The sequence below is a fragment of the Lepisosteus oculatus genome, chromosome 20, assembly GCF_040954835.1.
Source record: "Lepisosteus oculatus isolate fLepOcu1 chromosome 20, fLepOcu1.hap2, whole genome shotgun sequence".
NCBI classification, from domain to species: Eukaryota; Metazoa; Chordata; class Actinopteri; order Semionotiformes; family Lepisosteidae; genus Lepisosteus; species Lepisosteus oculatus.
Window position 1 is genome coordinate 9,614,334 of NC_090715.1, and position 24,117 is coordinate 9,638,450.

At 40.2% G+C, this 24,117-nt stretch overlaps 2 protein-coding genes across 3 annotated transcripts in view; both read right to left on the reverse strand.

Moving 5' to 3' along the window:
• Positions 1 to 690: 690 nt before the first annotated feature.
• Positions 691 to 13,085, reverse strand: slc22a31 (solute carrier family 22 member 31). Its single transcript, XM_006641346.3, has 9 exons — positions 12,598 to 13,085; positions 10,413 to 10,516; positions 9,252 to 9,406; positions 8,021 to 8,189; positions 7,470 to 7,615; positions 6,640 to 6,748; positions 5,079 to 5,293; positions 3,279 to 3,390; positions 691 to 2,969 (listed from the first exon to the last, which is right to left on the reverse strand). The coding sequence occupies exons 1-9, from the start codon at positions 12,985 to 12,987 to the stop codon at positions 2,537 to 2,539; spliced, it is 1,833 nt and encodes a 610-aa protein (XP_006641409.1). The 5' UTR covers positions 12,988 to 13,085; the 3' UTR covers positions 691 to 2,536.
• A 1,412-nt stretch (positions 13,086 to 14,497) lies between these two features.
• The window catches only part of ankrd11 (ankyrin repeat domain 11), a 110,735-nt gene continuing 101,115 nt past the window's right edge, over positions 14,498 to 24,117 (reverse strand). For both annotated transcript variants that reach the window (XM_015368069.2, XM_015368070.2), the window contains 4 exons: positions 23,753 to 23,851; positions 22,998 to 23,141; positions 22,103 to 22,195; positions 14,498 to 21,252 (listed from right to left, as the gene is read on the reverse strand). In XM_015368069.2, the coding sequence (XP_015223555.2) occupies positions 21,067 to 21,252; positions 22,103 to 22,195; positions 22,998 to 23,141; positions 23,753 to 23,851 (522 nt within the window). In that variant the 3' untranslated portion in view covers positions 14,498 to 21,066. The remainder of the gene's footprint in view (positions 21,253 to 22,102; positions 22,196 to 22,997; positions 23,142 to 23,752; positions 23,852 to 24,117) is intronic.

The following is a 24,117-nucleotide window of genomic DNA, read 5'->3' on the forward strand; positions in this document are numbered from 1 at the left end:
GGGATGCTTATTTAACCATGAGGCCCATAGTCTGCTATCATCGCCTTACGTCATTTTTAACCTCTTTAAGTTACCCCAACTTAAGTAAATGTGGTAAACATACTGATATTGTTCCTCCATCTGGCTCAAGATGCTAACAAAAAAGTATTTCTTCTATCATTCCAAGCTTTGCAATCCATTTACCAACAAACACAACACTAAAAGATCAAACTTATGACCAACAGCATTTGTAAGACATTTTATTTAAATTATACAAACTAAGCACAATAAGAAAAATATTATTATAGTAAAGGAATTGCTTTTGCATGGGTATAAACACAAAACCTTTCTGCAAGCACAGAACAAGTACAGAAACATAACTGGAGGCAGTGTTCAGCAGAGCGAGGACTAAGACTAAGCTTTCAGGAGGTCACAGCATTTCACCTGAAAGAGCCAAGTGTTTTTATCTCCATTGCCATTTATTTTATAATTCGTCATATTAAGCTGTCATTACATTCTATTCACATGAGCAAAATAAATTCCCTTTTTAATTATCCTACAGTCGCTGTCAATGCAAAACATTATAATTCCCACATTTGCTGACATCTGTGGGCAGAGTTGGAGAAAGAAACGTTTTAAAATGATTGTATTACAATTAGAAGAAATTTTGTGTAAGGGATTATTTTCAAATTAATAAGAAGTTGAGGAAAATCACTTTTAAGAGTAATGTTTTATTCTGCATAGATTAAATACATAAATAGCTGTTACAGTTGATTTTTTTCAAGTTATTTTTGTTCAACGTCCTGTTAATTTCTAAAAACTAACAACTTACACAAGAAACTTGTACCTGTGATAGTTTTCCTTACACTTTCTGTGGGCCATCTACTGTGTCTGTATTCATATCTCAGTTCTGACCTGTGTTAAAATAGAATGTGCTGGATTAGGTTGGTCACATCTTGTGTGCAGAAGCCCCATATACCTAACTAAACTCATTATTTATTTAATGGGGACTAACTGAAGTCTTTCCTTGGTCTTCAGAAGCTGCGGATTTAAAGAGACCTATAAAACCTACTTGAGGCCTTGAGGACCAGAGCTGGTCTCCTCTGATCTAATGGTCTACTGAACCGCCATTTGAAATTCCTTCTTGTGAACTGTGAATGTCTTTTCATCAGCCGCCATAGGCAAAGTAGGGCAAATGAACATCAGCACTTTGAGGACGACCAGTGTGCTTAAATACACTACATAATCTGCTAGTACAAAGCAGGAGTGGCTAATTCCAATGAAGTCACAGTACAAAAGAATGCTACATTTTGTTACTAATGTCTTCTACATAATCATGGACCATGGAAAGGTTTTGATGTTTCCTGTGCAAATCCCACGAGACTGATCAGAAGTCTGTCACTCCGCGATAGTTTGTGCAGTCTCTCACCTCAAGTGCATCTTCCTACTGTTACAAATGTTTCTTAAATTAAAATGATAAGCATGAGCCTACCCTGAAAACAAAACAAAGGTTTACAAAGCTAAAAGCATGAAGAACATCAACATCTAACTTCAGCTACATGGGTTAGAGATTACAGCTTAATGAACAAGGGGAGCTCTTTACAAAACAGGCATGTGACCGAGACATAACCGATTCCCATAGCAGCATTACAAAAGAAAATGGAAAACGTGAATACCCAGAAATAGATGCCTGCAAACTATCCTCAGTACTTGGACCCTTCAATAAAGAAGCCAATACTCTGAAGCCACAGGTCACACTACAGTACTGGCCTATTTCATAAGATCCTTATCTGAACAGCTAATTTATCATAAGACCTTTGTAAAATAAAGATGGCCATGTATGCTTACTCAAGTTTCACCCAACGAAGAACGACAATCAGAAACAGATTTGAAAATACACACATCGGGGGAGGTAAAATCCATCACTGCCATAAAACTATATAACAATAACAGCATTCCTGATTAAGAAAATCAACATACAAATGTGAAAGAAGACCAGCATCGTTAAAGTTATTCAAGTCATTTGAAAGTGACAGCTCCAGGGATCTCCCCTCCCCCAGCAATGGCAGAGACACACTTGAGAGGAACAAGTGCAACATTTGCTGGTGGCCACCAAGATGAAAGCTACATCAAAGTAGCAGGAGGGCATAGAAATACATAACTCAGCTGTGGTAACCCATAGTCTTTCCCATATTACATAACACCTGATTTAATGGGCTTACAAAAACGTGGTCCGTGGGTTTGGTGACTATGTCACCCTGATGTGTTGGAGGCCGAGTTCTATTACAGTTTTCAGCCTGGCTCAGCCTTCCCGTTGTTGTGGAAGTCTCAACACTGAACACCTGCAGCTATGGAAACCTTTTCTGTTCAAAGCAGTTTTTCCCCCCAAACTGGGCGGAAACTACCGATCACCTCAGAGCCTTTTCTTCACTTCTGGCCCTTCATTCAAAGTAGGAAACGGGGTGCTGAGATGACAGTGATTCTTACAGAGTTCTTCCTTTTCCACCTCCTGTAGTACTTTATAAAACCTGACAGGGAGACAAACTCTGCCTCAGGCTTAAGAGTCCTCATTGTCCACAGCCTGCTCGTCCCTGCTCCTGCTCAGCAAGGGGGGAGGGAGTGGCCCCGCCATCCTAAAGGGAAGGGCGTCTCTGGACAGCATCTTCTTGGTGGCGCTGACCAGGCGGGAGTAGTTGTCGGGGTTGTAGTCCGAGGGCCTGGGGCGAGCCTGCAGCAGGGGCAAGCTGTCCCGCTCGTCACGAGACAGGAAGAGAGGGGGGCGCCGCTGGTTCTCGCCCTCCTTCAGGGAGTCCGGCAGGGGCTTGCGCTTGCTCTCCGGAAGCAGCATGATGCAGAGCACCGAGAGCACGGCGAAGGAGGCGAACACCACATGGTGCAGGAAGTAACCACTGTTGCTCTGCAGCTCCATGAGGGAGGAGGCCGCCTGCCCGACACAACCTGCGGCCAGCACCAGCCCCAGGGTCGCACCCCTAAAGAGAGAACCCCAAAAAGCCACCAGTTATTGACTGAGACTCTGCACAACACACGGGCCACCTGCCCTCTAACAGGCTTGTAAACCTGCCAAGCTGCACGTTGAACTCAATGAATCGATCTGGGTCTGGTTTTCTCAGAAATGAAATGCATAGAAGTCGGCAATTTTAACACTTAATGCTAAAGAACGTTTGATATAAATTCTTTAGATAAATACAACACAGCTCACTTTTACAGGAAGAGTGTTAAATGAATAGATCCGCAGTGCAGAGCTGAAGCAAAGAGACTGCAAAGTGCCCTCCACATACCTGACCACGGTAGGCATGACCTCACTTGCAAAGAACACACTGAGCATGGCCATAGCCTGGGAGGAGAGGAGCCCCACTATGGACAGGACCAGGATGAAGCCATCCATCAAGTCTGGAAAGAGAGAGCAGTGTCATGCAGATTGCCAGGGGCCTGCACCGCCCCTGCTCAGTCAAGGCTATCTAACCCACTACCTAGCACCGACATCTCAACATGCTCTTGTGTTTGTATTATAGTGATCGCTCCCAGTTGCGACAACGGCAAGGGAATGACAGGCTGGAGACAACTTTCTTACCCTTTTAAATACAGGGGACTTGCTAATCATCCGAACAGGTAACACAGCTGGGGTTGCAGAGAGAGAGAGAGACTGCAGGCAACAGCCGGATTCAGATGAGTGATTTGTGTTGTTTATTTTAGATGACTGCTGTAACTTTGGGATTTCTATTGTTTGTTTTAGTTGATAAATGTTATTTTAACTGAATTAAAGCCAATGCATTAGTACTTTAAATATCACATAAAGGAGGGTTAGTTATGTCTTTTAAACACATATCCCAAATACTGTAGTACACTATGCAATAGTGTAGGGGTGGACTTGGTTACATCATGAATTTGGTTATTCACCACAGATCTCTTCCTCAAACCCTTGTGAATGTTGAGACCAAACTGTATAACAAATTACTACACAATCTCAACTACTCTTCTACTTACTTAGTAAAGAAACTAACGTCACCCTTGAGCATCCATGATGGTGGAGCACTCCTGTCTGAACTATTGATAAACTGGTGAAAAGTATTTTTAGAAGCCTGTAGAAAATGATGAATTAGTAAGACTTGTAGGATTGTGTTGCTTCTGCATTGGGTTTGACCTTGATCCAGTATCATGGATCCTGGGAAGAACCTTTATTATTAAGGGCTACAGAGCTTAAATTTAAACAAAACAGAAACAAAGGTCTGTTACAGAGCACGCCTAAACAGACTGCAGTTTTGTTTTTCTGTGAGCGGCAGAGACTGGATTAAATCACTTCTCAACACTTAACGTTCGTCACTGAATCAGCAACGCCTTGTTCAGTAAACAGCGGGCATGTGTATATATAAGGTGGGCATAAATTAAATGAATAAATTTGCAGGCCTTCATGCATGTGGCTTGTCGACATCTGCACAGCATTAATAAAATAATGTGACAAACAATTGCCAGCGAACAGAAATATCTGATAAATCATTATGTTTGAACCCAGCACTGACTTTTCCACTGCTATTCTGCAACACATGCACACCTCTAAACCCCACAAACTAAAAACGACCAACTATAAACAAATCGCTGTCAGCCAACGCAAGAAAATAAAGAGCAAATGCATTTGCTCTTTAATTACTGTGCAGATGTAATGATTGAGTCCTAGCACACCTCATTCAGGTTCATTACTTTGCAAACACACAGCCTCCAATTCAGGGTCATGGGGAACACCAGTCCATCACAGGACATTGACAGAGACAGGACACCCAAGGTCTAGCCTCGAGCCCAGGGCCCCAGCACTGCCAGGCAGCGGTATTGACCACTGCAACCCCCCGTAATCCATAATGCAAATATTCTGAAATAATGACCAAGAGAGCAAGGTTGTGGAACCTTCACGTATTTTTGTACGTGCTTGGGACCACCATGCCAGTGTCCTCCAACTCCAGAAGGTGTGGCAACACGCGAGACAGCTGCAGCAAAACCTTCCGATCCGTCTCGCCACGAGCCTCGGCGAGAGACCCCTTCCGCACCAGGAAGGGAGAGAAGGCACCAGTGAAAGGGCCGGGACTCACACTGCGTGAGGGCGAGCAGAAGGAGGGAGGCCATGCCAGTCACGATGGAGGACAGCAGCAGCATGCCGCGGCGGCCGAACCGGTTCACGGTCGCCCACAGCAGCGCGCAGGCCAGCCCCCCCGCCAGCACGCGCAGGAAGTAGCTGAAGTAGAAGTGAGGCTGAAAGCCGAGCAGATTCCTCGTGAAGCAGTACTGGATTCCCGCACCGATGAACCTGGTAAAACACATCGATTTCAAATTGAGGCAGGAGGTTCAACTGCAAAATTCCTAGCACTCAAAATCAATTTCTTTCTTCTTATCAATAAAAATGACAACATTACAATGCAAATACTGATTAAAAAAAAACAGAAAATGCCTAAAAGGCCTGGGTAAGGTAAATAAGGTTGACTCTTATTTGACTCTGATGCAGCTGTTCTCTCTGGACATGAACGCTTGACATCTGAACTGTTCTTCTGGAGTCCATTGTATTGGTTGAGCCTGTGTCAACTTTGTTAGCCTGATCTAAATTTACTTTGTCCATCAGCTTATTTAACTTGCAAATCAAATTACCTACTCTAATTTTACAATACCCTGTTTTAAAAATGAGTTCATTACAAAGAGCTTTGGCAAGGTGAATGGCAAAATAAAACTGAAAAATGTTTAAATTGCCTTGTTTACAGCAGTTCTGATTTATGTGACACCTTGTGTCATTATTATGACATCTGGAGCTGCTTACAGTAAGATATGCCTCAGATACTGGCAATGACTTATAAAGGCACAATGAAACAGAGGACACAAATGGTATTCACTGTGCGCTAATGTAGCACCGTCTGCTATATGTTATCATTGTTTATGCAAATATATTCACCATAGTCCTGTCTAGAAGTGTATTTCAGAATGTGCAAGTATTATAACACAGCTGTTTAAATAGGAAAACTTTGGAAGTATACTTAATTATTCTAGCCAAATTGAAATATCAGGCAATTCTAGGCTTTGTAGCAGAAAACCCTATCTTGGCCTATGACTTGTGGCACAAAGCCCTGAAAATGTGTTGAAAAAGTCACTTATTTGAACAGAAAGTGTTACATGAAGGCAGGGGCTTTTACAAACATTTTGAAATCCTGTTTAAGGGTGATGGATAGGTGGGAACAGAGAAACAAGGTTAATCTTTGAGTACTCAAAGACTGACAGATCCTTTCACAAAAGTGTATAGGTAAATTTGAATTTCCATTTAAGCCCCGGACAGTTTAAAATCGCACTCTTCCATTTCCTACATGTATGAGGCCAAAGGCTCAAATGATTAGTTACATGGGTTTCTGGAATATTTCCATGCTGTGTAATACAGGTAAATCTGGAAATAATAGGAAACAGAGCAAACAGGACAATCTTGTGATGGGAATTTGAGAAGAACAGACTTTTTGGAGGGAGAACAGCGATTACCAAAGTTTAAGAAATAAAATATGGGCCATAAAATGTCTTCTAAGGAGATTCCTCCACTCTTCTGTAAGATTGTGATCTTCCAGCCAGTGGATGACAAATGGTAGATGCTGCTTCAGTTCTTGGTGCCCAGGGGCCACTTACCCTGTAAAGCCCAGGATGAGGCAGTTTTTCCAGATGACACGAGTATGAGCCAGCTCGCACACATTGTGGAAGCGCGGCCGACAGTCTTCAGTGTACACCAGGTCAATCTCTGCAGTGAGGAAAAAGGAGCTTGCACTGCCACACTGTACTACAACAGCTTGGCAAGGCAAGTTTCAGGGAGATAGGACTTGGTGTGGGCTAACAACGCATCTACAGTCTTGTAAAGAGAGATGTTCACATAGGGAGCTGTATCAGCATGTGCAGGCTGCAAATAAACAGGTAAAAGTCTGATTGACGCTGAAAAGTAAAGAAAAGAAGGCGATACCTGAAGAAGGCTCTACAGCCAAAATGTTGCGTTTTTCTTTTCTGTACCCTTGACAGTGGAATTAATCTTTATTTGTTCCTTGTACACGGAGGTATAGTAATAAGACAGAAATGTATCACAACAGCCCCATACAAGGCTGTTAATAAAGAATACCCCTATTTATCAGATGTGATGAGGCTTTATCTAACTCAGGCTACAGGTCTTAGTGCAATTGTATTAAAATTCTCAGTTAGATTTTAACGACATGAAGGAACAGGAAACAAAGCCCTGGTTGTCCAGCACCCACCCTCTGCAGGTTCATTAAACTCCTGCTTGGGAAAAGCAAAAGAGGACCGTGCCGTCTCAGAGAGGAAACTGTGCAGTTCAATTTGCAACGGCTGTCAATGACAGAAGAGCACACTGATCTCCTTGAACCGTCCCAAACAACTGTGCGAGCCAACTAAAGGACTTAGTTTCTCTAAAGGAGGTTTCTCTTGAGCAGCGAGGAAAATCCCGAAGAGCATACCTGCCAGGAGGTTCTCGGAGGCACAGATGTCATCACCCAGACACACGCGGTTCCGCAAAGAGAAGCTCAGCAAGACCCTCTTGGCCGAGGAGATCTGTCGCGTGGCCAGCAGCCAGCGAGGGGACTCGGGGAAGACCGAGGCACACCTGGGAACACGCGCAGGAAAACTCACGGTGAAGGCGGCTCTGTCACAGGCCTGCGGCCACAGCATTCTACATCAGGTGTCCAACACCTTTCATGCCATGAGTTCTTCTGGAAGGTTAAATCAATCAAATCAACCAATGACCACAAAAGATTAAAAATAATCTAGAATCCTTGCCCCATTCTGCTTTTGTCCTTAAGAAGTTAACTAATTCTCTTCTAAAGGTATTTCACATTAGAAAATAAAAATCACGAGGAATCGCCTCTAGTTTTTTAAGCAATTGAACCATTTTTTTCTTCTCTTTTACTAACAAAGATATTCACAAGCACGAGACGCTGCAGTTTCCAGAACGTTGTAAGAGAGTCCTGAAAGACAGACCACCACTAGGGGGTGCCAGTCGCTGACTCACCACCAATAGGAAAGCAACATCAGAAGAGGCAAGGTGACCACCGCCTGCAGGACTGGCCAATCACGGCAGAGCACCGCCAGCCCCGGCAACAGCAGCTCCCCACACACTGCCAGGAGCCCACCAATCACAGTGACCATGAGGCGGTGTGGTGAGTCACACAGCTCCAGTCCTGAGCAACAGATCCAATGAATGATGGCGTGAGAAGATGGGACACAAGGTTACCATATATTGAACAATGCATCAGCTAGTAAGGTTAGAGCACGTATGAAACAAATACTCTTAACTGCAATTCCTCAAAGGAAAAACAAAAACCTTTAGGAGCTGGCCTTGAACATAGTTTGCAAGTTCTGCCTTCCTCATTGACTCCTGCAAGGAATACAAAGCCCATTTCCTTCTTTATTGTTATAATTTCCTTAGGCTGATGCATTCCAAGTTCTAATGCACAGAAAATTCCAGAAGCCCCCACCCCAAGACACACTGGGTTGCTTAGCGTCTGGACTCAATTACCAGTGACCTCAGTGGAATGTGTGCAATTCATAATCACAGGTCCTGTGTGCCTCCCTCTTATCGCTGTACCTGACACAAGTTGCTCCACACTGGCCTTAACAGTGAAAAATCATAGAAATGGCAGACCTAGACAAACATTCACGTCACCAAGATTTCTTTTACTTCTGTTGCAATGTTGGCAATTTAAGCAAGAGCAGGCTGTTCAAACACAGAAAGCGTAACCAGCCCTGGAATAGAATTGCTCAAGATTTCACTGTATTCTCACGTATAGCAACAATAACACTAATCAGCAATAACCTGACACAGGAGTTTGCACCCAGGATCCTCAAGACCCAAACAGTCTACTGGTTTATACTGCAGCTGAACTCTGACCCAATTAACTGCCATTTAGCTGAACTCATTCAATCAGTTGCTTAATTAGGAGAACTGAATATGCTCTCCAGACCTCCACGCAGTGATCAAACCAGGCTATCAACGAAAACCGCACATCTCTTGGACCAAGGATACAGATTTTCTCTGGTTACCATCACTGAACCTTAAAAAGAGCTTCCTTGAAATTCAGCGTTTCAAACGGACAAGGCTGAGATATGTAAACATGCCTTGTGTTTTGGAGGGCACCAATGCTACAGGGTGCTTTGGCTGTTTTGTCAGAGGAACACACAGGAACACAGGGGTATTTGAGCTTGTTGGTGTAGGCCAGTGTGCCACGCACGAGGGGACTCACTGGTGACGTATGAAGACAGGAAGAGACCGGCCAGATTGCCCCCCTGGGAGAGCCGCAGCAGCAGGAACATGGCGGGGCTGATGGACACACACACGCCAAAACCCAGCAGCCCAGAGAGCACCGCCGAACACAGGAACACCCGCCGCCGGCCCAGCCTGCCAACACAGACAGTGGCTTCAAAATGTACAGAACATAACCTAAAACAGAATTTGATTCACTGCTTTGTCCCTTATTTGCACTTTAACAGTGGTCTATACTATTCCTCAGTATAGTGCAGAAGGTGGTGAAGTCGAGCCAAGTTCATTACCAGCTGTGAGCTACATAATATCCAGGATATCTACTTAGCTAGATGTCTTAAGAAGGTCAGGTCTATTCCCAAGGACCCCAGTCATCCAAGTCATCCATCCAGTAAGCGGTATCGAAGCATTCAGATAAAGACCAGCAGATTATGGAACAGCTTATACCTCCAGGCAATAAACTTCAGCAACCACCCTAACGGTCTTTGTTAAGTGGCCAGGTTACATGGACAAACCGTTTTCTATCGTATCTGGCACACTGCATATTGTACTATTTGGACATAATGTATTGCATACACCTTGGATATGTAGCAGTTCTATTTATATTGAGTTTTTTTCATTCCATTTTTATTGCCCTATTATGATGTAACTTTAATCTGTAACTTTTAATTTTGTGATTTCTATTTTTTTCCCCCCCGTTGAGCTTGCAGAAAAGACGTTTCATCCTCAGCATTTACTGCTGCACACTGTATTGGTGTGCATTTGATAAATAACTTGATTGACGGATTGATTATGTACACTACAGAGAGGCCCTGTAAGAATTTGTACACCCTATTCCTTCCAGGTCAAGGCAGTGCAAGCTGGTTTTAACAAAATTATCTGCTACATTCACACTCAAAAGAATGCATATTCCAGTCATTTGTATTACAGGATGGTCAGCAGAGGATGTTTTTTTCTCCTGTTTGCCCTTAATTATTAGCTCTTGGTTATTTCCACACTCTTAAGTCCATAATTCTAGCTAGTAAAGATAATATTTTTTACAAAAACTGCCTGGGAATACTGCCTCTTAATAGGAGACACCAGTGGGATAATTCTTACCCAGTCCTGCTCTGAGTTATATTCCACAGGGTGCGCGATAGCTTACCGGTCACAGACACAGCCCAGAAGTATATACCCCAAGATCCAGCCAGTCATGAAGCAAACTTGTTCCAGAGGGACTTTCCAGAAGCTGTCACAGACCAGGTCCCACTGTAGACAGACAGACAAGGGGGGTCACAACAGGACTTCTAGTGCACCAACGAGATCTAGAAAGGAGAAAGGCTATGTGGCTCAGAAAAATGAATGTCAGAAGAGTATGGAGTGATTTTGAAACGAAGCAAGACTGTTAAGTACAGTTACATAGGGGGCTATATTAAACCCACCGTCCAGCAGGGTATGAAGATACTGAACAGCACCAAAAATATCATGTCTTTTCAATGCTCTTAAAGTACACAAGCAGCTGGTTAAAAAAGAACCACTTTCATCAAAGAAAAACAATAGACGTTGTTTTGTTAATTTAACCTTTTCCACCTTACACTGCCTTACTTTCTTCTCCATAGCTCACCACATTAAACACCAGTAAATAACCTTATCACAGCTAGCTGTTGCACAAGATCCTGTTCTTAATTTTGACTTGTCTTTGTTCTCCAGGAGGAAATACTCCTGCCAGAACATCAGGCCCTCAGAGGCAGAAGGAACAATGAGGCAGTGAACTCACAACACAGAGACACCAGGAGGACTGGGGCTGGAAACCACAGTGCTTCCTGCCTGGCCAGGAATTAGAAGAACAGAAAATGTATGAATGTACAGTGACAACAGTCTGCTGGGCCAGCTCTCGACAAAAGCACATCAGTCAAACTGGTTGAAGGGGCAAGTTCCTGACGGTTGACACGCGAGGAGCATAGAAGGAAAATGCGAGATCGGATCTCAGTTTATTTCTTGAAGCTAGCAACCTCCACAAGAACTCAGAAAACGTGTGCACCGAAGGAAAGGTTATCTGCGCTGGTGCTCCAGAGGCAAAAGCAAGAAGTAAGAAAAACACCACTCCCACAAAGACAAGCAAAGAAGAAAAAGCAGATGTGTGCTAACAGATCTGACTGTACTATGCAAAGGAACAAGGTTTATTCCATGCAGCAACGCGAAGAAAAGAAACACAATGTTTCAGCTGTGGAGCCTTCTTCAGGTGTGAAAAAGAGTGAAATCCAAATTCATTTCTTCTCTTTTCAGCCTGGAATAAACCTTTACTTGTTCCTTTGCAGCCTACACATGCTGACGCAGCTGCCTACTTGAACGGACTGTACTAGGGCTGACGATCATGCCTTGGACTCTAGCAGGGCAGGGAGAGCAAACAGTAAACACTTATCACCAAGCCTTCTCTCTTTGTTTTCTGCACGACAACAGATCAAAGGCACAATCAGACAGTCCAGTGAAAGGAATTCTAGGAAATTTGTGGTAGAAATTCTACATCGGGGGAAACTCACTCACAGCCTCTTACTGTGATCCACTACACTGCACAGATCAGGCCTTGCTGTCCACATGTATAAAAAGAGAAAGACAGAAAAGAATGAAGAGGGCTCAGGGTTAAACACTGCCAGAACAGGATTGTCTTATTTAGTGGGAAACAAAACAAACACTGCTATGTTTGCTCTCCAGTACAGGTGCGAGGGGCCGTTAGACAGCAGCATTACAATAGGACGTGCTAAAGACAAAACATTTCTCCACGTATTGACAATTTGATAGAAACGGCCGGATAGCTGCTGCAAAGCTTGCAAAACCTTAGTTAAAAGACAAAAACAGTGTAGGGATCTCTTCTTCTTCAGTTTTACTCCTGCGAATAGTTACACAGAAAAATAGAACTTACTTTTTTTTTTGACTGGCGTCAATCTTAAAAGATTTACAGCTGGACCAAAAAAAAACAAACATTGCTTAGTTACAATTTAGAGACGTTTCAGCTACAAAACAAAATGACCAAAACACGTGTTTCGCACGCTGTCAGAGCGCTGAACAACTTCAGCTCACTGCGTTAAGGATAGGTTAAATCATCCCAACACACAAACTACCAGGACAGCTAATTAAAAAAAATATTCCCTTGCTATACTTTTCACCTAATAAATAAGAAGCACTTGTATATAACGTGTGCATCTGAAAGTAAGAGTCTTGAGTGATCAAGAAGTTTCAAGAAACAAAAACGTCATACGGGCTGTTTCCACATTTTTTCTCCACTTCACACATTTCCCCACCTCATGTAAACACACACGAGAAAATAAACTAGAATGTGGCTGTTTACGTACCTCAGTAACAAAGTTGCTCTCAAGCCCAGCCGCCTCCGTGTATTCCCAACCCACGGTACACGAAACAACCCCGTCCGAGAGATCCTTGGTAAAATTGGAGACATTCGCCGGGTACCTGTACAGTTCACAGCGACTCAGCCCGGTCTCCCTCGCCCAGGGTATGGTGAGGTTAACGAGCTCTTGTGCGGACAGGTTGCGGTACTGGAAAGCGGCTGGGAACAAGGACGGATCCCGCTTACAGTGGTAAGATCCAGGGACCGACGTGAAGAACAGCTCGGAGCAGAGACTCAGCGCTACCGCAAAGCTGGGGACCCAGGTGAAAGCAGCTACCAGGCGGTTATAGCGACCGAACCCCCCGATCTGCGGGTAGATCCTCGTCTCAAAGTCCATTGTCTGCTGAGCGAGTGCGCTGCTAGCACAGCTGGTCAACTCGAAAGTGTTACAAAGCCTTTTGGGGAAGCATGTGACCAATAGCTTAAGGGAAGGGTTGGTCTCTGCGCCGTCAGTGGGAAGAGGCTTTCTGCTCGTTGACTGTGTTCACCTGTCCTTTCTCCACACACTTGGCCTACCTCTAAATTCAACTGCGAAGTTCACAATTGTTACTTCAGTTGCGCAGACGGCAAAATATTGCTTTCCACCATTGCTGGCGTCATCGCCTGTATATAATGTCTCAACATTACTAGTTATGTTCTTTAACTTGATGAACAAGCATTTTAAAAGTCTTGTCTGCTGCGGTTTACGTGGGAGACCATAACGGGGTTTGACGAGCTGGATAAAACAACAGCTGATCACTTAGCAATCGTATATTTTTAGAATCTCGGTACCGGTTCAGAAGATGTTTTATTCAACTCCAACAGCTTTAAACTATTTTGAAAACCCAAACACGTTTTAATGCGTCAGGCTAAGCTCCCATGAGTTTACCTTCATAGACATTTAAAGATCGCGTCTCGCTCTATTACCATCACAAATTTAAACCATATAAATCGTATTCCACATCTGAAGGGGATATACCTGATTTGCTGTGCTTCCCAATCAGAACACATGCTGGTCTAAAGTCAATATGAAACTTCGAGCTAGTATCCAGATCAGTTGATTTCATACTCTGTGCTTAGCTTAATATTAAATATTTTCCAGTGCTATACATTTCTTGCTGCATTATCAAAACTACATTAGACTAGTGGTGTAAATGGTGTTCTAGCATCTTTGGAATCTATGCAAAGTGTACACAAGAATTACTGAACCTCCCGAAGTGAAACTTTCATAACTCGAATGTTTTTGAGCCCTTCAAGAGCAGGTAGCGCTCATCACGGCTTTTCACCATCAGCTGAAGACGACTGCCCTCTTCTGGAGAGTTATAGACATAACTTCAGTAGCGACGGATTTTAAAACTACCAATACTTAATCGTTTTACAGAGACCACAGCAACTCATAACCTGAAAAGGACTTAAACGTTTTGAAATGTTGTAAGATGGTCTTTGTAAACTTATTTTTTTAACCATTTCAAAACTGTTGTTTATATCACAGGACTGCAAAATATGAATAAAGAAAATATATAAATCTTGGGTATGAAAATTACTTTCAGCTGCTTTAAGGTTCTGTGGTATCAGCAACCTGAAATTCTTCCAAAACCTTCCAGGCCAGGATCACATCATACAGGTAACCTGGAACACAGATTCTTGCCGACTGTACTGAAGTGACTGGAAAAGACATGGATTGCAAAATTGCATGCAAAAAAAGCTGAGCAAGAAGGTTAATACACCCTGAAATGCCACATTGTATGATATTCTGTTCCTTAATCATGTACCAGACAGGCAGACTAAAAGTACACCTGCCTGAGGTGCAGGCTTATGCTCATGACAACACTAAACAGTTTAAAAACAAGGAAACCGAGACTCAAAAAGTATTTTAAAAATTTATTTACGAACATAATCTCTGAGGGACAAACAGCATTTCTCGCGCTCTCTGTACATGCAACTGTAGAAAATAACATTTTTATTTTATTTTTTTTCTTATTCTCAGTTAAGTTTTTTTCATTTTTTTGCAGGAAATCATACAGCTAGAGGTGACAGTACTGGAACTGTAGCAGCACTGACAACAGCATCAACAAACCCCATAGCTGCTCCAACAATATGTACACAATTAAACTACATTGTACAAAAAAATTACATTGTTACATCACCAACAGCGCACTGTCTCGTCGCTGTTTTAACCCCACATTCTACGCAAGTTTAGACTAGTACAAAGAGAAGGGTGCAAAACGTCCTGTGAGTTATTTACAGCTATATACAATGTCTCATTATGCATTACAAGAGGGAAATTTACACAGCAGAGACTTGACTCCAACATACCACAGGTGTCAGAAGATAATAAATATTTTTTCACCATTTAAAGAGTAGTTCTCCATGCTTTATTAATTTTTAAAACACAGCTACTTTCCGGTTTAGGTTAATACAAAAAAGAACATATGCAAGGCTTGAAATTGTGATGCACATTTTGAATGTTCAGTATTATTTTATGTTAGACGTTTAAAGACCGAATTAACATTTTAGCAGTAGAGGTATGACATTGCAGATGAAACAGTAGTCACAAAAAACAGACTTTAGCTGACTGCTAAGTGCTTTTAATGGAGAGGAAGGTCAGTACCTGTTGTCGTGAAACATGACACTGTAATGATGATGCATTAATGGGCATGATCTATGGAGAAAAAAATACTAGCTGAAGCATTCTTTTCCATGAATAATGAAGAATGCATACCAATCTGAAAACCTAATTTGTCATGTAAATGCCATTGAATTTGCAAATGTCAGCAAACATTTCCTATATCCTAATTACACAAATTACATACTCTTGAGTAAAAAGAGTGTGACAGTCTATCTGGAAAATCTTATGTGAACCAAGTAGCCTGTTTTTTGGGGGGTCACTTGCTGGACTAGAAAAAGAATTAAGAACACTAATAGAATTCTACCAGCTGTAAGAGAAATAATGTTTTTTTTAACGCTAACAAAAGACATTTTATAGTGGGTACATATCAATTTCCACCTCTTGAAAGCCCTACATTGAAAGGTGGTTTTCATTACAGTCAGAGAAATGGAAGCAACAGTTTAATACATACTGAAGTCTACACTTTCCTTGGTAAACAGTCTTTCAACATTCATTTTCACAATTTCAAGCCTTTATAGGAAAGAAATAAAGGCAGGGCTCAACTTTTGAATGACAAAATAGATGATTTATGTCTTGTAAACAACAGTAGGAAAGAGGACAGTGACAGTATACATTCTGTTATAAGCAATGTGACAACATGCTACACGTGTTTATGCTTCATACCAGAATACAAGACTATATAGACATCAAATTTTAAATACCGTTTGAAAATGCACAGACATACAGAATTCATTCCAAACCATAAATTTTCTCTTGGTGCAGATGTCAGTTTTTGATTTAAATTAGCATCTTCAAATAACATTTGTGAAGTCTGAGTATTTGTGAATATATCCAATGGCCGAAATCAGAGATCTTACTCATGATCTGCTTGGAGTTGAGAATATGCTACAATTAAACTTTGTGTGGATGTGTGAATATATAATAAAGGTGCAACACAGTTTTGATCAGCTCGCTGTCACCTAGATCAGCATATTTGTATACTTACAAAAGACAACATAAAAATAGCATTCAAATAAATGTTAGTAGTGGAGAATAAAACAATACAATCATTTTGAAACAATGCATTTAGTATTTTCTGGGACCAAAGAAGAAATGTAATCAACTTAAAAGATAACATTGAAGCACTGAAGTACAAATACTGACTTATTTTATGAAGATCCTATCATTTATACTATTGTAGGAATTCTATGCATCTGAGCTTTTGACTTTATTAGAAAAAAATCTAAAATGAGAGCTACTTAAAACTGCTGCACCCTTATACACGCATGCATATATGCACACGCAGACGCACCCAATTCTTACAGACCCACCAAATATAAAAAAGGGCACCGATTTACATTTTTCTGAAATTTGCAGGACAGTTCCAAGCTCTGCGTTATTGGCCCAATTATATATTTTAACCTGTTCAGAAAACTACACCTCCACTGATTACAAAAATACAGGCCTCAGAAACTGCAACAGACCAGATAGGTGGCTTATATTTTCATTTACCCAGAAGTACCAGACAGGTAACACACACAGCTCAGCCAGTGCGTGATCTTATGAGCTCAGGCGTGCGGAGAGTTCATATGGCTAAGAGTCATTCTGAACAAGCCAAGAACGATCCACCAAGACAGACAAAAACAGATTAAGACGATTGCCCTAAATGTAACAACCAAGATACTGAAAACCTTAATCACACCTATGGTAATTACATGGACTGAAATAATGGACAAGCTTGTTTTCTCCACACTCCATTTTGCACCTTTTTCTGCATATGAATACTGTGTGTCTGTACTTACAAAACCAAATAAAAAGCATGTTGGGAATAGGCAAAAATGGGTTTTTGTCCTGACTGAGCCCCACAGTTAAACTATTTGAACAAGAGTACATGATACAAGCAGAATAACCGTTATAAACGCAAAGATAAAAACAAAAGAAACCATAACATTCACATAGACTTGACGATTATATATTCTCTTTATGGTTTAAAAACAGGTACAACAGCTTACTAAAAAAAAATGCAATGAACACTTACATATTAGTGTAAGGTGGACTGCCTTTCTTTCACCAACCTCTAATCCTTTTTCATTACTGCAATAAGGTTTTTGGTTGAAAATGTACTTTTTGAGTATTTTGGGTCTAAAATGAATGGTTAAAAAGTCCAGCATTAGAGCAGTAATTCCAAATCAATGAGTGTTTATTTTAAAGTCTGTATGGCTCACAAAGATTTTTTTAATAAAGCAAAATCTTGTACTTCTAAAAAAAGCCAAAACGGGTGATAAAGTTGAATAAAAAGGCCAAACCATGAAACAAACAGCTACTTTTTTTTTAATGTGTGCGTGACACAAAAAACAGTTGTGTTGCTTTTCGATATCTGATGAAACCTGCATTTCGTCTTTAGAATGTCAATACCAAGGTAACCTACATGTTGTCCATACTGAAAATTCTTAGAATTAAAAAAAAGGTTTTGTTAGGGGCCTCCTCAGCATCTCAACCTGCAACGGCACTTAAGCAGCAGTCGAACTCGGGTTCGAATCTGTATGAGCTGTGTGCCATGGGGGTAGAGTTGATATAGACCCTAGAAGCTTGGTGCTCTGAGTAACGAAAGAGCCTCTCCAATAAATCAGCACCGCACCTCAGGTACAGGCCTGTGTTGTACAGTACGTGGCATGTTCAAAATGAGTGACTCAAAGGTAGGAAGGCCAGAGGAGCCAGCCTACACGTCAGAATCCTCCATTGACTTTGTCTGTCCGGTTTGTAGACAGGATATGAAAATCACAATTGGCTATTCCAAATGGATGTGACAAAGTAGTCTATTTTAAGAAAAAAAGTTGTTATAAAGAAAAGCTATAACAACTGAAGTATGACAACTGTGGTTATTTTTTTGCATCCTCTAGTAGTGAAGTGATACTGAGGCCTACAAGACCAATAGACAGCAAATAGATCAATGGAAAGGTATTGTTAAAATTTTAAATTAAGGAAGAACAAATTAAGGCTGAAATATACTGAAAGATGGCCGAGTTGGGCGAGTTGTGGCATTTTTTGTAAGAATACAAACATTTGAAATGCCACTAATTTTGATTGTGTCAATCAAATGTTTTAAAATTACATATGTACTTATACCCATAACTGTTTTACGTCTATATATTGTATCATAATAAGGACAAAACAGATTAAAGCTAGGGTTATGAAGAAATAACTTGACTGCTGGAAAAACGCCATGCAGGGTCTTCAGTATAAAACCAAATTAATATGAAGGTATGTTTAATATATTGAGTGCTCAGTGAAAGAGAGGCATTGACAATAATAAAAATTCAGGAATCTAAAAAAATCAGTATAATCCTTGGTTTTAGAAGTTACAACCATACTTACATATAATTTATATATATAACCCCGTTGATTAATAGAACAAGCTCAAACCTGGATTTGCTTTCATAGTTATGATTAGGGGTCTACTAAACTCGCAGAGACTTATACTCATTGACTGGTTACAGCAATAATAGTAAATGTAGGAGGTAAATTCTTAATATTCTTGAGTAATACAATAGATGGAACAATCCAAAAGCTTAGAGAAAAGGTTTAGAAATTTAAGCCTTTACTAGATGCTACCTGTGCTACTGCTTTGAAATAGATTATCCATTGTTTTTCTTAAAATGACGACAGCAGCAAAGTCTTCCATTAGTTCCACTGTTACCTCTCCTCCGGCTACACTATTTTTGTCCTTTAAACATTGAACACAGTCTAACTTAAGGATTTGCTGGGGGTTGTTACATCGCCAGTAGACCTGTTTGAGACAATTCCAAAGCCAAATGCTACTGATTTTAGGCTTCTCTGAACCAATGAAAAGTCACAACGGAAGATAAAGTATTTTACCACAATCTGCATGGAAACGTTCCGCTTATAATTGCTTCACACGAAGGATACATACTTAGCTTGATTGGATGGTATCACTTTACATCCTATACAATCATCTGTCCTTTCAACTTGACTGTTTTCCCTGCCTGTTGGCAGGCTCACTTTATAGGAGTTAACAATAGTTAAAACAGAGGCTCTCAAAGATCCACTGGGCAAAATCGCATTGTCAAGGGAATCAAATTTAAGAAGTAAATTTTGAAAGTTAGTTTCACTGGCCATGTGATTTCATCTCTGTGAAATTGCGAATTGAGTAGACCCCTAGTTATAAATGCCACGTACATATGCATAATAATTTATGGTGTTCTGAATTCTTAGTATTATGTAATGTCTACTACAATGTAGCAACAATAGTTTCTGAATTAGTTCTAGATTTGTAGCATGGTACCTTTATTTACACAATGTATGAGCAGATTAACAGCTGACTATAAAAGGCATTTTCTTGGTTTTGAAATATTTTGTCTTAGCAAAGCTTATTTTTATTATTTTTTTACATTATCTCATAACCATTCTGCTACATCTGAAGAATATGATTGCAGTTGTTACAGTCTGATTATTGTTCAAAGAGTGCAGGGGTTTCTAACAAAGTAATGTTTTTATTCTTAACCACTTGTCTGATTGCTCACCTGCAATCTAATGAATGTGGGTTGTCTGTCTCAATTCTGTGCACGGGAGACTCTTTAAAATACTGAAAATGTGTACATATTTTGGCCCATGTTATAAGGGAAAAGTGCTGCCCAAAAGTGAACTGTACATACAAAGATAATTTTTATTTATTTCTTTTTACATTTAACTGAGAGTGATGTTACAGTACATAAGTTATTTACAACTGTGCAGTAATGTGTGGCAAAATAAATTATCTAGAAGGCAGCGAGAATACATTGGTTAACGTATATAAAAACTGTACAGAATTTACGGGATACATTTTTTTTCCTTTAAACTAATATTGGCTCTGTAGTGTTTCAAGTCACTTTCTCAGAAAGAGAAACAATGAAATGCCCAAGTAAAGAAATATAGACCAAAAAAGAGAATATACTCCATTAAAACTTTTTTTTCTCTGAATGCAGTCTTTTCCTCTTGAATTTCAACATTCTTCTTTGCCTTATGCAGATGTTTGCGGTGGACAGGTGTTGAATACTTAGTTGTGAAAGAAGTAGAGGCCGATTTAACCTGCATGCAAACTTGTGATCACCACTTCCTCATTTTCTCGTCAGATACAGCATCTGTGTCCACGAGATCTATTCTGTGAAGCTGAAGGTGTCAAGTATTGCTTCTAACCAGAGATTCATACATGTATACACACCTCTTAAAACTCCCCATGCGATTCTCTTTAATTTTCCAATTGGATTGCATGATACAGTCCGTGGATGTTTGCTGTTACTTCCAAAAATGTCACGGAGCAGCTGCAGTAGAGAGAGCAAGGGGAGATGCTGAGCACAGTCACTGAATGCTTCTATAGTAGCTCTGAAGGGCAGTATTAATAGGCTCTCCACTAATGTCTGTATGCATCCCACCCCTTTTTCCTCTTGCTCTGCTGGCTTCTCTGTTGCCGCCTTCTTTTCTCTGGCTCCGATCTGCATTTCTGCAAGTTGTTTTTTTTTAGTTTTATTTTTTTGGGAACAAAAAAAAACAAAAAAATGAAAATCACATCCTCCCCTTTACAAAAAAAAAATCATACGGAGAGGGCAGCTTAAAAGCATAGCCATCTGCTTTATCAAAATGAAAGCATCAAAACTTGTAGGGTAAAAGTGCAATTTGTGTTTTCCCGGTAAAAAGATGCTTCCTCCTTTTGTCCAAGGGATTCATTAGCAAGTTTATTTAACGTATTTTCAAGAAAGTATTCCTTTTCAAACTGGCTAGCCCTTACCATACGTTCTGTTTGTCTTTTACCAATTACAGTTTTGAGTATTCCTGTCACGCGGGCAACAGCACAAAGTCATCATTGACGTCGACCATTGGCACGTAAAATGAAGGGACCTCATTTACACAGAGAGATTTGTGTCCTGCAGGGTCCAGCTCCTGCACTTTGAGTTGCCACTCCATCCTCTGAACTGCATTGAGTGCAGCTGCTTCGTGCTGTTGTCTCATTAACAGGCAGGTCTAATTAAAAAAATAAATGCAAGTCAGTCAATGGAAATCAATGTCAAGGGAACAAAAAAAAAATCAGTAGTCTACCCACTTGAGTGATCATGATCTTTGTTCCACACATGGGTCTTACTCAAGTTCATGAGTATAAAGTGACACCACAAACGTTTTGACTTTGATGTTGGTTTAGGTTGTCTGCTCAGACAAGGCACCATGTCCTAAGCCACACATCTCCCTGAATCAAGACTCGGTACAGTGCCATTTTTATATGCTGAATCTGCTTCTAAACTCTTATTTTGCCCAAATAATGACAAAAAAGCCTAAATCTGGTGATTTTTCTTGCAAATAACATAGCTGTTTACAATATAAATACAGTGCTTTAGCAACATCATTACTTATATTATGAATGAATATAGGATTCTGTTGAGATGGGCCTTAAACTGAAAGACACTCATTTGTAAATTAAGCACTATTTTTTCCTAGAGTGAAAATCAGTGCTTAAAACCCATCACTGACCAGCTGCTCACTTTAAAACCAAACTGGAAATTATTTTTTAAACAAATTAGTAACATTGTTTAGTTTCTCACAGTCAGATCGTTAACAGGAACACTGAAGATCTGATCAGTACTGCACATTTACTGTGAGCTTGAACTACACGCCAAGTTCCATCTAAAAAAAGATGAATTTAGCAATTAAAATCTTTTATTTTAATGGCTGAATAAGTTACCGGTTAACTACTTAAGCATGACATTTCTAGGCTAACAATCCCAGAAAATCAATCTTTCTCTGCAAAAATACAAATAATATTAAGACTGATCCCATAACAGAGACATTTCAAATAAAACAGAAGCAGTGCAATACTTACCTTCATTCGGTCATATTTGTCATCTACATCTTGGATCCATGATATGAACTGTCGGGCGTTAAAGCGATCTCTCACAGACTTGTTTTCATCACCCTATTTGAAAACAAAAAAAAATGTCTCTTCAGTTAGACTTCTATGAATCAGATTTTTACATGTTAGAATTTTAGAATTCTATCCATTAGAAACGCTCTGTAAAAACTGGGGTACACACCATGTAAAACATGTATTTAATAATGAGAAACGTTAGAGGCACCTGCAAGTATTTTGTATAACACTTAAAAAAAGCAATCTCTAACCACTTCACAATGCTTTAAATTACAAAATTGAAAAACTAATTAAAGAAAATACCATTAAGATTACAAAAACCAATTAACATTTCAATCCAGATTTAAAAATACTTAATGCGGATGACTGTCTTAATTATTCTAGGATAGTGTAGCAGAGGTTTGGGGGTACAGCACAGTGTAGAGAAGCTACAGGAACACACAAATCAGAATCTGCAAAGTGAAAGTCACAGCTAAATACTGAGGAGTGAATTCAAAAAGCTTTGGATGTAAACAAGAGGATTTTAAAATTAAGTTGACACTTGTTTCAATCTGACAAGTAATTCATTACTTGTACATGAACTATTTAGGATTCTAGATTCTGAATATATAACTTAAGCATAGTTTTTGAGGCAGCTGCAAGTATCAAGTTATAAAAAAATGATAATTAAAATGCTTGAAAACTCCAAACCAGTTTTTCCACAACAGACTAGAGCATATGTTAATTTATGCATGTATCACATCTCAATGCTATTTGTTATGTGATAAGAGATATAACTTAGGCAATCATGATACTTAATATCTTGCCTAAGACTACAATTATTCATTATCTGCCCTCTACCAACACTCACCTGAGTCTCTGAAGGCATATTATAGACCTCAGAATCCAGAAGCATGGTGCAGGCACTGAAGGGCACAGCCTGGTTCGCTATCGTTCTTGCTGCTCTGCAGTGAACTCGGAGGACTTCCTGCTCGCATGAAACTATCAGCTTTTCCTGTAAAACACAGGGGAAAGGAGATTTCCCATTGATGTAACTCTTCAACCAGTTGCTTAACACAGAGGTAGCACCCATGGAGCAGAAAATTGCCAATGTAGTTCCTGTCCACAAGAAGAGTGACAAAACTGCACAAGGAAATTATACAGGCTTGACTTTTATTACATAAAATGTTCTTGGAACAATTATGAGAAAAACTAAATAGGGATCAGATACAATGAAAAATTCCAAATTGTACATGTTTGGGCTTGTCCAACCTACCTGACCAAGTTCTTTGAACAAACAACAGTACTAATAGAAAAGGTAGAATAGAAAGGCTATTACATATGTACTTTTTTGGGACAAAGTACATATTTAAACATACTAGAGGTGGTCCAATTAGGGAATTTGATCATGAAACTAGAAAACTGAAAACAGTACAGATGCATATGAATGATCAGACTAGGTTGACAATTAGTGGAGTACCACAGGTATCTGTACTGGCACCACTGCTCTTTCTAATTTATACCAATGATCTAGATCCTGGAATAGTTATTTAACCAAAATAACCAGATTAGCAAACACTGTAGAAGCAGAACATAAAATTAAAAAAGCAGCGAAGAAGAGCTTACCCTCTCTATGCTGTGTTGAAGCCTCAGTTTACCTCGGACAGCCTCCTGCTGCCTGAACAGCTCTTTCAGAGGCTCAGACAAAGAAGGAGGAGGAGCAATCTGTAGAAACAAAAATAAAAAAATGAACCCTACAGATCTTTAATAAGCTATTCCATTTAAAACATTTAAAAACTTTGTTGAAACATGAAATGGGAAGAATAGTTCTCAACTACCATTTGAAAGTTTTACCTGGGAAAAGTGAGCAACATTTTCATCTATTTCAGGGTGGCGGGGGAGCCGGAGCCTATCCCAGCAAGCAATGGGCACAAGGTGGGAAATACCCTAGACGCCAGACCATTACACAGACACAAACGCTCACAATCACA